At 36.5% G+C, this 14,384-nt stretch overlaps 1 protein-coding gene across 1 annotated transcript; it reads left to right on the top strand.

The window, feature by feature from the left end:
• The first annotated feature begins 11,431 nt into the window (after nucleotides 1-11,431).
• Nucleotides 11,432-13,535, top strand: LOC132617460 (protein DEEPER ROOTING 1-like). Its single transcript, XM_060332459.1, has 6 exons — nucleotides 11,432-11,615; nucleotides 11,714-11,786; nucleotides 12,053-12,576; nucleotides 12,676-12,850; nucleotides 13,134-13,184; nucleotides 13,281-13,535. The coding sequence occupies exons 1-5, from the start codon at nucleotides 11,610-11,612 to the stop codon at nucleotides 13,151-13,153; spliced, it is 798 nt and encodes a 265-aa protein (XP_060188442.1). The 5' UTR covers nucleotides 11,432-11,609; the 3' UTR covers nucleotides 13,154-13,184; nucleotides 13,281-13,535.
• The last annotated feature ends 849 nt before the right edge of the window (nucleotides 13,536-14,384 follow it).

Here is a 14,384-nt window from a genome sequence, read left to right as displayed (position 1 = left end):
AGTAAGCAAGGCAATATAATCATTTGAGTTTATTCATCTTTTTTAAAGTTGCCATTGTTACCCACTGTTCAACATCCGATCATAAGGATTTGACCTCGGTTTTCAGTACCCGAGGCCAGTCATCATTCATCTTGGTCATATCTATATATTTCGTTTTACTTATTCGTTTATCGTGTAATCAAATCTCGTGTTGAATTAAACCACATATCCTTAGCACCGCATACAAATTCAATTGTTATCCATTTTAAGGTTAAACCGACATAATAACAAAAAATGTCGTCTACATATTTTAGTTGGCATAATAAGTAAAGAAGGTTGAAAACTATGCAATGCAAAAACATTTTGGAGTAGCTTTTGTCTTTATGTCGAGCTATATGTTGTATGCGGTTTTGTAAAATAATATTGATATCATAAAAATAAAATTTTGAGTAAGTAATTATACATAACTAAATAGATTACAAGTTTCTTTAAATTATCAATGTAGAATTGTTCTAGAAAAATAGATGGGCCAAATAGTAACAGCGCCGATGATTATATGAAAAAGAAGTGAAGTAAGAAGATAAATATAAAATCACTTCAAGACGCATGGTACAAAAATAAAATTTATTATTAAGATATAACCCTTCACAATATATACTAGCACTCCAAAAATTTGATAAGGATTAGCATGATGGAGGATATTAGACTATCAAATAATATATTCAACCAGTGAAGACACTTTCTTACGGTGAAATGGTGTATAACTCTTTGCCGAGAGCAACTTTTTTCGGGAAATAAAGTTATCAGATCTGAAGCGTGGTGTCTGTTTGCAGGGTTAGTTATTTTTATTTAAGTTAAATGTGGTATTTTAATTAATTTAGTAATACGGGTATATTGGTAATTTAACTTTTAAGTTTAAGCGTTCTTACTTTTAATATAGTATAGATAGATAGATAGATTAGTACTAATCTAAAGGGTTACGCTCCTTCAAATAAACTTAACGTTTTTATTACTTGTTTATTTAAGTAATTTACTACCTTATATATATATATATATATATAATGTTGGAGTTTCTTTATTTAAAACTTTAAAATTTGGACAATGCTGACCATTAATTCGTGCCAAAAAAAGAAGGGATATTAAGAGTATATCAGATTGTAGTAATCTAAGTCATGACTGGATTATTATCGAGGAAACGATAACTCTAGGCTCATTAATCACAAAATTCCTGACGTTAGAGCGATTGATTGTTCTTTAAAATTCTTAATCCAAAATTTTAGTTTAATTATTCATGACATTCGACCAATTTTCACAATCATTTATTGTTTCATACTTAAGTGTAGCTTGATCATTAGTTTAATACTCCTTCCGGTCCATATTAAGTAGTTTTTTTACCTTTTCATTTTGGTCCAGAATAAGTGGTGTTTCACATAATCAAGAAATTATTAATAGTATTTTTTTTCAAATTTATCTTTGTTTAGATAAGTGAGTTTTTACATAACCAAAGAATCACATTAAATAGATACTATTTACTTAAGGATAAGTTGTAGTAAAAACACTTCTTACTTTAATTTCTAGAAGTAAGTAGATTTCGCATTAGTCGATATGGACCAGAGGGAGTAGTTAATCACAAATCTGGAGGGAACGATACTTGATTCACACTATTTACTTGTTCAATCATGTATATTTTCGTGTGTATTGGTAACTAATGAATGACCCTTTGGGGGGCCGGATATGAAAAATTTGCATAAGCCTGCGAACCGCTTTCTCATAATTTCATTCAGTTGGAAATGAGCCTTTTAGTAAATCCAATTTATTCAAAGGAGAAGGAAGATACGTACCAACAAAATCCTTAAATAAAGGTAGGGAAATTTTCATGGTTGGTTTGATTCACTTAGCTCGTCTCAAGGACAATATTATAAGGTTGAGCAATTAAATTAGAACCTATGGATTACTAGGTCTAACATGATTGGAAGACATGTCCTCTTGAAGTCCAAAATTGTCTCACTACTGAAGGTGTCTACTCTCCAATGTATGACTGAATACTGAAACTTACCCTTTTTGGGAAAGTCATGTGTAGGGTTTCCCCATATAGTGATAAGTCTATTCTAATTCCTAGACAAATAGCTGTCGTACAGTGAAGGAACCTCACGCAGCTTCCTAAGCTAAAATTACGTTATCAACATTCTCTCCTGTTTAAAGTTTGTTCACCATACTGGAGACCCTACTACTCTGCCATTTGACTAAATCAGCAAAAGCTTAGTAAAAAACTCGATCTAGCATGTGGGTATGGACTCATGTACACACTTTAACACTATTAACATATTTTAACACATCATATCGTATCGTGTCCGGTAATTTAGATTGGGATATGATCTGCTTACATTCTACTTTCTTCAGATTTCATTTGTAGAATTACATTGAGTAGGTTGTTGTTGTAGTATCGTATCTTGTAACTTGTCTACTTAACTTATTGGCATAGGTTTCATGCATTAAAGAAATAAAAAGTATTTACATATTCAGCTTGAAAAGTAATTACAAGTAATTGTATTTCACAAGCACTAATTGATAACTTATAATAAATTGTAAGTAACCTGTTATAATAACTTAAATTGTACTGATGGTATAAATTTGGCTCTGATTTAATTCTTAATTAACATATACGAATTTAAGGTATATATATATACACTAATAGTGTAATGATTTTTCTATACCATCGGTATAATTTGATCTTTTATAGCAAGTCACTTAACATTTATAAGGTTAATAATTAATATTATATCATTAAATAGAGTTATCTACAATTACCTTCTAAGTAATCTGCTTGTGAAAATATTTTCACACTGTTAGTGCATAGAACTTAAGCTCAACTTATATACACTGATAATGACATAAATCTTAAACTATCCATGTATTTTAACATGTTGTAGCAGGTAACCTGCCTTATGTTTCAAATTTATATGTCACTATAAGTGTATATAAATTGAGCTTAAATTGTTGCCGGAAGAATTCTGACATTTGATCTTATCGCCGAGATAAAGGCATAAAAAACAGAAAGAAAAATATAGAATTAGAATCGATGTTTAAGCATTTAACCTCTTTATTATGTTATAGATTTCGTTATTCAAAAATTGATTAGCAGAGACCATAGAGATTTTGTTCACCTAGGAACCCTAATTCTCTGTCTATTGACTAAATCGGCAAAAGATTCAGTAAAAATCTAGCATGTGGGTATGGAGATTATCTTCGGAAAATTCGATCTCACCATTCTGAAGCAAATTATCTATCGTTGTCGGTTTACACTTTTACTGATCTGAGTACAATTTATCAATAAAATCATTGTGAATTTTCTTGCATATAGACGGTGACTAACTACAAGCTCTTCGGTTAATTACTTATTATGTGCCTTGAAAAACCTATTAATTCCTGTTTGTTTATGAAGTAATATGCTTTTTCAGTTGACTTTCTAAGCATGTTAATTAATATACATTTGAGGATTACATCATGTTCATTTGAGCATTGCACGAGAATGTTCATGGACCACAAAATAACTATACATAGTTTGTTATGTAAATAGTTAGAAAGCTAAAACTTATAGTTAATTACTTGTTAAGTGCGATATAGGACCACAAACTGAATAAGCCATAAGTAACATTTGCTGCAGAATGATTGCAGCATTAAGCATATCTATGCAACGTAATTAATTAGTACTTAAAGCATATTTATGCAACGTACATAATTAGTACTATTTATCTTAGGGGACAGTCATTTAATTTAAGCTAGTTTAAGTTCCATGCTTTGACAGCACGAAAAGTATTTACACAATCAGATTGTTTTGAAGACAATTACATGTAAATTAATTTGTACGACTCAACAAAAATAGTACTCCCTCCGTCCTAAAAAGATTGTCTTCTTTTGACTTGCCACAAAGTTTAAGAAATAAAGGAAGACTTTTGAAATGTGTGATCCAAAACAAGCCTTAGATATTTGTGTGACTGTAAATCATCTCATAAAGTTAAATTGTTTCTAAATATAAAAAGGGGACAAACTAAAAGAGAAAGGAGGACAATCTTTTTGGGACAGAGGGAGTAACTAACATGTTATGATGGTCATATTACACTGATCTTGTAATAATTTTACAATATTATATATACTAGAATTTGGATAATTTAAGCTCATGAACTCGTATTGCTAATTTAGCGGTATCTGAATTCTCATAGAATGAGCTGTTTATTGGAGTAAGGATACGGATTTAGTAAAGCGAGAAACATTCATTTACATGGAAGGAACAAGTAGAAAAGTAGCAGCAAGTTGTCACATTTTAATTAAAACAGAGATCATGAAAAGCGACGAAAGGTATAATATACCAAATGATTTTATTTGTACTGATGACATGGAACCTAAACATAGAGAATAGTGTCTACTGGATCTTTAAGAATTGACTCCTTTGACGTTCACACGTGTTGTCTGGATAATGTACGATTAAAGTTCATCAAATTAGTGTTTTTTGACACGTATGGTTTAGTCTAGCAAACCAATCACAACTAGCACGATAAGTAAGCAAGTGATTTGATAAGCCTTGATCTATAGTTAAAAATAGCAATGACCCATGTGGTATGGACAACTTCACGTGCCTGGGTGACTTTCTTGGAGAGTCCCTAGTAAAAAATGGCAATCCTGGTGAGATTTTTGACCCAGAATTATGCTAGAATTCATGAAGCGATCGAGAAAGTGAATGGAAGATAAAGTGGGAGAAGGCGAGATTGTCAATCATGCGAATAAGGTTTCACATTAAAAGTTGAATAAGAAAAATATTGACAAAAACATAGATAGACATTCAAACTTGATCATAACTATGAGTTTAACACTATGTGTAAGAGTTTTTGGGAAGAAAAAAACGTGCGAATTTGACACAGATCGACAATGTCACACACTATATTGATAAGAGTGCTTTCATACTGATTTAATCTGGGGGTGGAAAATGGGTTGGTTTGGTTAGATTTGGGCAGGTTGAAAATGGTTTGAACAGAAATAGGTTGGGTTTCAACTCCCCCATATTTCATGCGGGTAAAATATGGGTTAGTTGGATGATAAATGGGTGGGTTGGTTATGGGTTAGCTCATATTATATAAGTATAATATTATTTCAAGTGTAATGTTTATAAATTTTTCTTTTGTCAAATTAAATTATTTTTTCATATTTATAATTAAATATTATGAAATAGAAATTCGGGGGGAGGGGGTGGTAGTGGGGTAGGCGGTATTGTGGGTTTAGGGTGTGGGGGGGGGGGGGGGGGGGGGAGTAAAGGGTGGCGTAAAGGTGGAGAGTGGTAAGGGGCAGGGGTGGGGTAGAGGTGGGTGGGGGTGGTAGGGAGCAGGGGGTGGGGTGGTAGGGAGTGGGGTGTGTGTTGGTGTGTTTTTTATCGATCCGGAAAATGTTTTCTCTAAAATTTTTAAGGAAAACATTTTCTTCTATTTTGACGAAAATGAGTCGTTATTGGATCTAGTGAGTTCATATATAGATACCCATATTCGCCCATATTTTTATGGGTTTAAAAAGAGACTTGAAGCTCATATTTATCCAACTGAAATATAAGTGACCCAGCTCGCTGAAATGTGGGTTAAATGGGCTAAAATTTCTAAATATGGGCTAAAATTGCCCCCTCTGATTTAACCCAATGGGAGATGTGGTAGTAAAATATAGAAATGGTAGAAGAGGGGGTATTGGATAAATACGACGATACCACTGATCCGGACGAGCATATAACGATGTTTGAAGCAGCTGTCACGGGGGACGACCTCAAGCAGCATCGAGTCGGTCATGCTGAAGAAATTTAATCAAACGCTCATAAAGGGAGGGCTCTCCTAGTATACTTATTTGCCCGAAGGACCGAGGCCCCTGGGAAGATGAGGGAATTGATGGGACAGGAATCTATCCCAAGGCTTCGCTTCGGGAATTAGAAGGAACAAAGGGGGGACGGCAGACAGAATCCATCATCGGAGCTAACTCCATCTTATTGAAAAGAGCCTCAGTAGTAATTTCCTGATAGGCCCTTCTTCTGTGGATAAGCTCCGTGGTCGAGTTATCCTCCTCCTTGCTGGTGTTGGCTTCCAATTCTATCGCCACTTGGAGGGTGGCTGGGGTCCTTAAAAACGAACTCGGACTGTCCCGGCCAGCGTCGGCTTGCTTGCTCTTCTTCGTGATGGAGGCAGGGCCGGAAGATGCCTTTTTTGCTTGGACCATAAGAGTATTCCCTCGCCCCTAGGAGGATTCCACAGGAGCTTGTAGAACTTGTTGGATGGCTACATCCGGGTCCTCGGATGCATCGACCAGAGGACGCGAGGCCGCCCTCTTGGACATCCCGTGGTTCTTTCCCCTCCAATTGTTCCTAATAGAAATTTCTTTCCATATCCTAATGTGGGGAGAGGAGAAATCAAGGATTTGTTTGACCCACCTCGGAAGAACTGATACCAGGTCCGGAGTCCACGTGACGGCTGCAAGGATGAATGGGGATGTAATCAATAATTAAATACTAAGATGGTATAGATTCCTACGGGGGATTGACTAGATCCGCGGTAGCGATGATGACATATCTCTCTGTGCATCCCCGATCGCAATCATCATCAATGCTCGTAATTAACGCGTTTTGGCCGTGTCGGGCTAACAGGAAGACCCCTGCCTTGAAGATCTTCAGGGAGTAGAGATGGATCAGGTGGAATAGAGTAAAATTCTCCTGGACTTGAGTGGAGAGGTACCTAATGCACACTACCATCCTCCAAATCGTCGGGCCGTCCTGGGCCAAACATATTCGATATTTTCGGCAAAACATCTAAAATCACAGGGTCGATATGGTCAATAATCCTCAAAGAGAAAGGATAGGTATATACAAAATAGAAGCAGGGTCGATGGGAGGTAACGTTCTCCTCTTTGGACGGGAGAAACACCTCGATATCCTTCCAGTCATAGTCCTTCTTAACTTGGCTGAGGTTATCCCTGCTGATAGAGGTATGGTATGCGTATGCCAGCCAGTATCTTTCACGATCCGGGGCAGTAGAGGTCTCGAGCACTACCAGGTCTTTATTCGCTGACCATTTTCCAGGAATGAACATTCTCGCCTGTTGAGGGGTGGAGTTTGAGGCCGAAGCTTTTCTCTTCTACGACCTAGGTATCGTAGGACGATCGATCGGTGCCTGTTGAATGGAGACCTCAGAGTCACTGTTTTCAATCACCCGGGATCGGGTGGTGGCACTGCCGGCGGTAGACGAATCGGATGACATGACGAAAAATTGAAAAAGACAACAATTAAGCTTTGCAGGGACAGAATGATAGTCCTGAAGAATGGTTACGAGAAGCTTCTCGGAAAGAGGGACAAGCTTGAGAGGAAAATGACTCTTTGAAGGAGAGGCGGAGGTATTTATAAGGGTAAAGGATCAAGCGGTGCAACTCTAGGTGGGGGCTGCTTTTATTGGGGCGCGTCGAGTCATAGCTCGAACGAAGGCACGGTCTCTTATGAAGGCATTATGAGAAGACACGGTCCCGTCGTCATTATGAAGGCACAATCTCTTATGAGAAGACTAGGTTCAGAATAAGACATGTAGCCAATAACGTCTGATGGGAAAAAAACGCGTGCAAGGGGAAATGACGCCATCGAATGGGTGAAGAGGCACATTAAATGCAACCCTGACAAGACGCCTAATCGAGGGGGGTGATGCAACGTTTCGTTATTTTCCCGCACAAATTTGGACAGACTGGGCTCATCCCCTTCCCGATCTCATGTTTATGAAGGGATCGAAAAAAGGGAGACTAGCTGTATTGGGAAAAATTCGTGCTCGGGTTATTCTCCGCAGTAGGGAGCCCAGAGAGGCTGGGAGGGCTTCCACAGCTAGCATCCACTCTCACCAACTCGGGTCAGATCAGCAGGTCTCGATCAAAGCACTGAGGCACGGAAGCACATGGGGGTGCAGTAGGGTCATATTAACCGAACGTTAAGGTTGAAAAGTCTTGTTTTGATTTCTATATAGATAGCTTATCATGTAAGCTAAAGGACTCACTTCCACTCTTGTAACCTATCTCTCATTTCTCTTCCTAAGCAATATACATCCCGGCGCATCACTTTATCTTGAGATATCTGATTGTCTTGCATTATTTTCTTGTTCACTAAGCTCGGTTCTTTCAATATAACTTTGATAATCTTAAACACTAACCCCGAAAAGGAGAGTTTCCGGGATTGGATACGACCTACTTGTCTTTAAACCCATAAATTACAAATCTCTAACTGATTGTCCGTTTTCACTGGAAAACAGAGGGAGTAAAAGTCAAGAAAGGGTGTTTTGAAAATATGAGCAGGATTACACATATGAAGAGCTATCAATGTCACAGTTTCCTAATTCGGGAGAAGGCTTGTCTAGGGAGTTTTTTGTCATCTGATGAACTTCTTGCCGGTCTATATGATGTTATATTATAAAATATAAACCAATATGTGATTTTGGCCAATCAAGATCAAGTCTCAAATGTCAGTTACGTCCCTATACTAGTCAATTCCTTTATCTGGTAGTAGTAATTTGGTCGCTAGTCGATATCAATATTTAAACGAGAGGGTCGTGTCATCCAGCACAATTAACCATTTTTGTAATAGATTCGACAAATCAAAGCATCTTGGCCAATCAAAAGGGAATTGGTGTACCGTAAAGTGAAGATTAACCACATATTGCAATCGATTCGATAAATTAAAGCATTTTGGCCAAGCGAAAGGGAAGTTAGTGTGGCTTAAAGTGAAGATTAACCACATCTGTGATCGATTCGATAAATCAAAGCAGCTTGGCCAACAGAAAAGGGAAATTCGCTTGGCATAACGTGAAAATCGGTCGAATACGTACTAAAAAGGAAATTCCCCTATAATGTATATACCGAATAGATGTTAACCAAGTAACAAAAAGAGGACCAATCCTTAAACTAGAGGAGAGAGGCTGGGGGTGATACATGAATTCCCTTTCATGACTTGCCTATCAAGAATTGAGCAATGGATATTTCATTCATCTTAATTCTAGGCTCCAGCTAGAGCACCACTAGCATCACTAATTTGTTAGATATGAAGTGAAGGTCAATCAAGAAAATATTGATGACCCTAGAGTATATTTCATCCCTATCATGTCTTCAAGTCGAGTCAAATTGTTTAGGTGGTGAAGGAATTCTGGATGAACCATGGGGTTCGGTTAGTGAGGGACATCCCCACCCCACGGGGCCATGGCCTGCATCTTACCGCTTTTAGGTTGCTTTAATGTGCTTTCTATTTTCCAAATATAAACAGTAAAGGCATGTACACTTTAATTTTGCCCATGAGTCACTTTTCCCCTTTTACCAATTCTATAACTTATCCCAAATAAGTACAAATTGGAAAATGTTGAATTGACACTCACATTAATCCTGTCATACACTAACTACACATCCGGCTATAAATAATGGTTTATTTGAAGCAGAGTACTCTCTTGAATAAGTTTTATTTACCGGATGTTCTGACAAAAAGGGCAATTGGGTGCACAAAGCATTCAGCGTTAGCTAGCTCCGGAAAGGGCCGCACCCCAAGGGGTGTGATGCAGACAGACTATTCTAATGCAATCATTTATTATTTAAAGAGAACTAAACAACAAGAAACTATCCCGAAACTAAGCCTGGGAATGAGACGTCAACAACATCTCCTGCAGCACTCGAAGAATGCTAGAAGACACATGTAAATGTCATTCAAAGCGAGACTTTTGAATAAATGTCAATTGGCTAAACCATCAGCTACCGAATTAACCTTCTTCTAAATATGAGCAACAGAGACCACCTAGTTTCTAACCAAGAAGTGACGAATGCGGTTGACAATGTTACCATTCCGATGAGACACAGTTCTTACAACCACAACACATGAACTACATTGGCATTATCAATTTGCAAGGCAACTCAACACCACCCCCATCCCAGGCTTCCTGAAGATAGTGAGAACTCCCCATGGCTCTGCTCTAAATAATGTACAAACTCCAATCTTAGGTAAATAGCCTCCAAGCCACCTACTATCAGAATCATGAAATACACTGCTAGTCCCCATCAAAACACTTCTTCGAAGAGCCCTATCAGTGTTCAACGCCACCCACCCAACACAAGGAGATGACCAGCCGAACGGAACTACATGCTTGTTGTTAGACACTTCCTTAGTATTCTTCAACGAAAGCCAAGAAGTAGCACAAGCTCTAACCATACTAGCAAGAGTTTTTACCTTTTTGTCCACCGAAAGATAATCATTTTGAAAAAGAGCATTATTATGCCAAATCCAAATTTTCCACCAAGTGTATCCAAATAAAATTTTCCAATCATCATACGTAACTCCCTTGAATTTAGATATTAAATTATCAGTAAGTCAATCATGGATATGAAGAGAAAAGAACCCAGACATGTCCTCCGGATCAATAATGCGACCCAGATAGCCCGAGCATGAATATAATCACGCAAGACATGCAGCACAGACTCCTTCTCTACTCTAACAACCGTGCAAATACCCTCTGAAGTAAGATGATCCTAATGCCAACATTAGTGGCTACTTCCACGGCTCGAATCTTGACCTAATGATCAAACGAGGACAAATTTACCGTTGCTCCAAGGCTCCTCTTTATTTTCTGGATATTCTGACATAGAGTAAAAATTTTAGGTTTGAAATAAGTAACTCAGTTTCTTAAATGTGGACAGTGGAGCAGAAATCAAAATTGGAGAGTAGTACTCCCTCCGTCCCATAATAAGTGTCATCTTAGTCAAAAACACGCATATTAAGAAATCAATAATGCAATGTGAAGTTTACTAAATTACCCTATATAAGAAAAATAAATTACTTTTTTTTTATTAGAGCATGCACAAGTAGTAATCCTTTTGACATTGGGAATTCAACTCTACCAAGTTACTATATGGCTTGTCCAATTATCATTTGAGTATTACTTTAACTTGTCATTTTTTGTCTAAGGGTGGAGTTGAAAAATACTAGCCAACTTATGTCTTGATTTCCTAAGATGACACTTATTTTTTGCTAAGGTGAGACTTATTACGAGACAAAAGGAGTATAAGAGACTGAACCTTTGACATATTCCTCTCTAATTATATTTCTGCCAGTACATAAAACTAATTATAATGTGTTATCCGGGCAGACCCCTTTACTCTCTGCATCAGCAATAGTGCCTGAGTTATCGAATTGGATTGGATGATGGTTGAAAAGGAAAATGACATATGCAAAGGACATTAAAATATGCGGCAGTACATGCTGCATGGGAACTTGAACTAAAGTAGCGCTCCCGCTCTGAGGTGGATTTATAGCAAGTTCTGCACCTTCAAACTAAATTCACTACTTTTAGCTCTAACTATGTATAAAAATATATTTAAAATGTGTACATATAATATGATTAGACCTTTCAAAATCAGCCGACTCTAAATCCTGGAGTCTTCTCCGCCCCCACCTCCACCTGTATTTAAAAAGGCAAGAAGCTCAGCTTCTTTTGGCTTAAGAGATTAGTGTTTAAACACATGATTTCTCCAAGCCCACTCTGATAATAAATATCTCTTCCTCAGTAGCTACATTAAAGAGTTGTCAAGTCTATCCCTCCCTCAAGATGAAAGTAAGTTTGACAGGCTTCTCATTTTTGCATATGTTGAAGAATCATCAATATATTCTTTAATTAACTTGGTAACCTTTTGCCTTATATGCTGATAACAGATCTTTAATTGGATTCAAAGCAAGATTAATGGGAAGCAAAGCACCTACAAGTCAAATCCAGTGGCAGTCACTCGTAAGTTTTCTTTTGATTTCTCAAACGTTCACTCAACTAATAGTAGTTATTATCTCAGTCTTTCTTCTTGATTCAATTTTCTTCGACAAAAAAAGTGACTTTCTGAGATAATAACTATTAGTAGAGTAACCATCTGAGAAATCAAACTCGTTTCATTTATTTGGTTTTTGCAGGCAAGATACGTCTCTTTTATTTATTTGGTTTGTGCGGGGAGGATATATCTCTTTTTGTTACACATATAGTAATATGCTTTGTTATTGAAATAGATCATATGCTGCATCAACCATGCAAAGAAGAATTCAGTGACTGGCCTAATGAACTGCTTGCTATTGGGACATTCGGAAATCTGAAGGATTCTTCGAATTTGAATCAGCCAACTTGTCGTCCTGATCATCAACCGGATCAAAGCCTTACACCTGAAGAAGTTGGACAGCTTCACAAAGAACTGAAACATCTATTTCAGGAAGAAAGTACTCCCCTTTCAGCCAATGGATCAAAAAAAGATCTTGAGAAATTCTTCAACTGTCTCCAGAACTTGGTAGATGATGATCAGCAGGTTCTTGAAAATAAAGAGAGCAATTTCAAGCGGAGTAATAGTCTTGTTCGGGGCCGAGGCCAAGAATCTGCACAATTGGAGAACACAAACAATGGCATTAGCAAAAAATCCTTGTCATATCTCCTCAAGAAAACATTCTTCTGCAGCAGTGGATTCACACCCCCTCCCCCACGCCCTTTGAGAGATCCAGTACTTCCACAATCGTCGAAATTCGAGAAATCAAGGATGGAAAAGGTTTGCACACACTACTCAAGCAATCAATATATAAATCTTTTATTTTGTCTTTGATCTCCATTGTCCATTTTGACAGATGTATTTGTTCTCAAATTTCAGATTCTAAGGGCCATACTACAGAAAAAGATATATCCTCAAGCAACCATTCCAAGGGGTACTACCACAAGAAAAAGATACTTAGACAATAGAGGTGTGATTGAAAGTGATAGTGAAGATGAAGCATTTGAGACTGTGAAGAATAATGGAAGTAAATGGGACAAATCAGATTCTGATTGTAAGTTTTCAAAAACTTCATTGTGAATCTAGACTCTTTATATCCAATACTCATTTATCTAGACTCTTTATCCAAACTTCATTATGAATCTAGACTCTCGTCCATTGATAAATAATTAACACACAAATTCTCACTTGATATAGTTTAACCTTAACCATTTCATCTAAAAATTTAAGTTGTTAGAGAATACTTATATATTTTATTTACACATACTTGAAACCATTTTGTTTCCAGTGGCCAACAATATTTAATATGTTAATTCTGTTCATTTCTGGTGCTGCAGTCATTGTACTAGAGATATGATTGGCTTCTTAGCCAGTTCTTGAAAGATGAGGTATGACCACCCTTGGAAAACTCTGGATGACAGCAGCCATTATATATCTATCCAAGTGTATCTCACCCTTTTCACCTTTTCTTTTCTTTTTTGCAGATTTATTTCTGTTTCATATGGATATATGCAAATTCAAATTCTTCTCAAGTTTTATTTGGTTGGAAGAGTTGAAAGGAAGACTTCCATCTGCTACTACTGCTGTTATATCATAAGAAGTACATATTTCACTTAATTTTTTTCCATGGCTAGATAAGGATTTCTGTTTTTGTCATGGTTGGAAAAGCTTCAATAAGAGGAAAATATTGAAATCTTAGCAAGAGTGAATGAGAAATTGGAATTGCTTCTTTGATGCAATAGAGTTAGCACTACCATTTGTCTTTTCTGGTGTTATTCACAAGATATATACTGATACTCTAATAAGGTGGAGATAATTATGTGCTCTTTCTAGTAATTAGAGATGAAGTCCTTTCTAGTTGTAACTCCATTTACTTGTGGACGCAAAAAAATTGCACCCACCTTTCATGAAACTTTATATATTAATTAATTAAAATTTAGTAACAAAAGTGTATATAAAGATATATACCATGAATTTATTGGGTTGATGCAAATGCGAGTGCGAGTGAGTTGTTACGTTATGGTTTATGGATTGAGGTACTAGCACTCTGTAAAGACGTGTCTTGTAGATTAAAATATTCTTTATATTTATAATCAATTATTCATAATTATAAGCGATCCGATTGAATTTTTTGCAAAGACAGAGTTTACCAAAAAAATAGTAATAATCTTTTTGGGTGTTCTGTGTTACGAAATAATCTTCACCTAAAAAATCATTTTCTGATATTTCATTACTACCTCAACTTATGAACGAAAGTTATTTTCCTTTAGGACTATGAACTATCCCAATTCTTACTTCATAGTTCCTATCAATACTTCAATCCACATTTCGACATCATTATCATTTTTTTAATATTCAAAGTTCTCATAGATTTACTATTCAAATTTTCCGAAACTATTTGATTTTTATTCAAAATAATTTGTTTAGAAAATATTTCTCACACACAAATGAAACATTGGAAACGGAAGTGAAAAATATTTTTCATAGAAATTGTTTTCCTGCATACTCTGTGCTGTTTTTGCACAAAAAGAAAGAATAAAAGGTTACTTAAAACTTTTTTTTGCCAACTTTCAAACTCAGTTCTCAAA

Source organism: Lycium barbarum, chromosome 11 (genome assembly GCF_019175385.1).
Source record: "Lycium barbarum isolate Lr01 chromosome 11, ASM1917538v2, whole genome shotgun sequence".
NCBI lineage: Eukaryota > Viridiplantae > Streptophyta > Magnoliopsida > Solanales > Solanaceae > Lycium > Lycium barbarum.
This window is presented reverse-complemented; position numbering and strand designations above follow the sequence as displayed.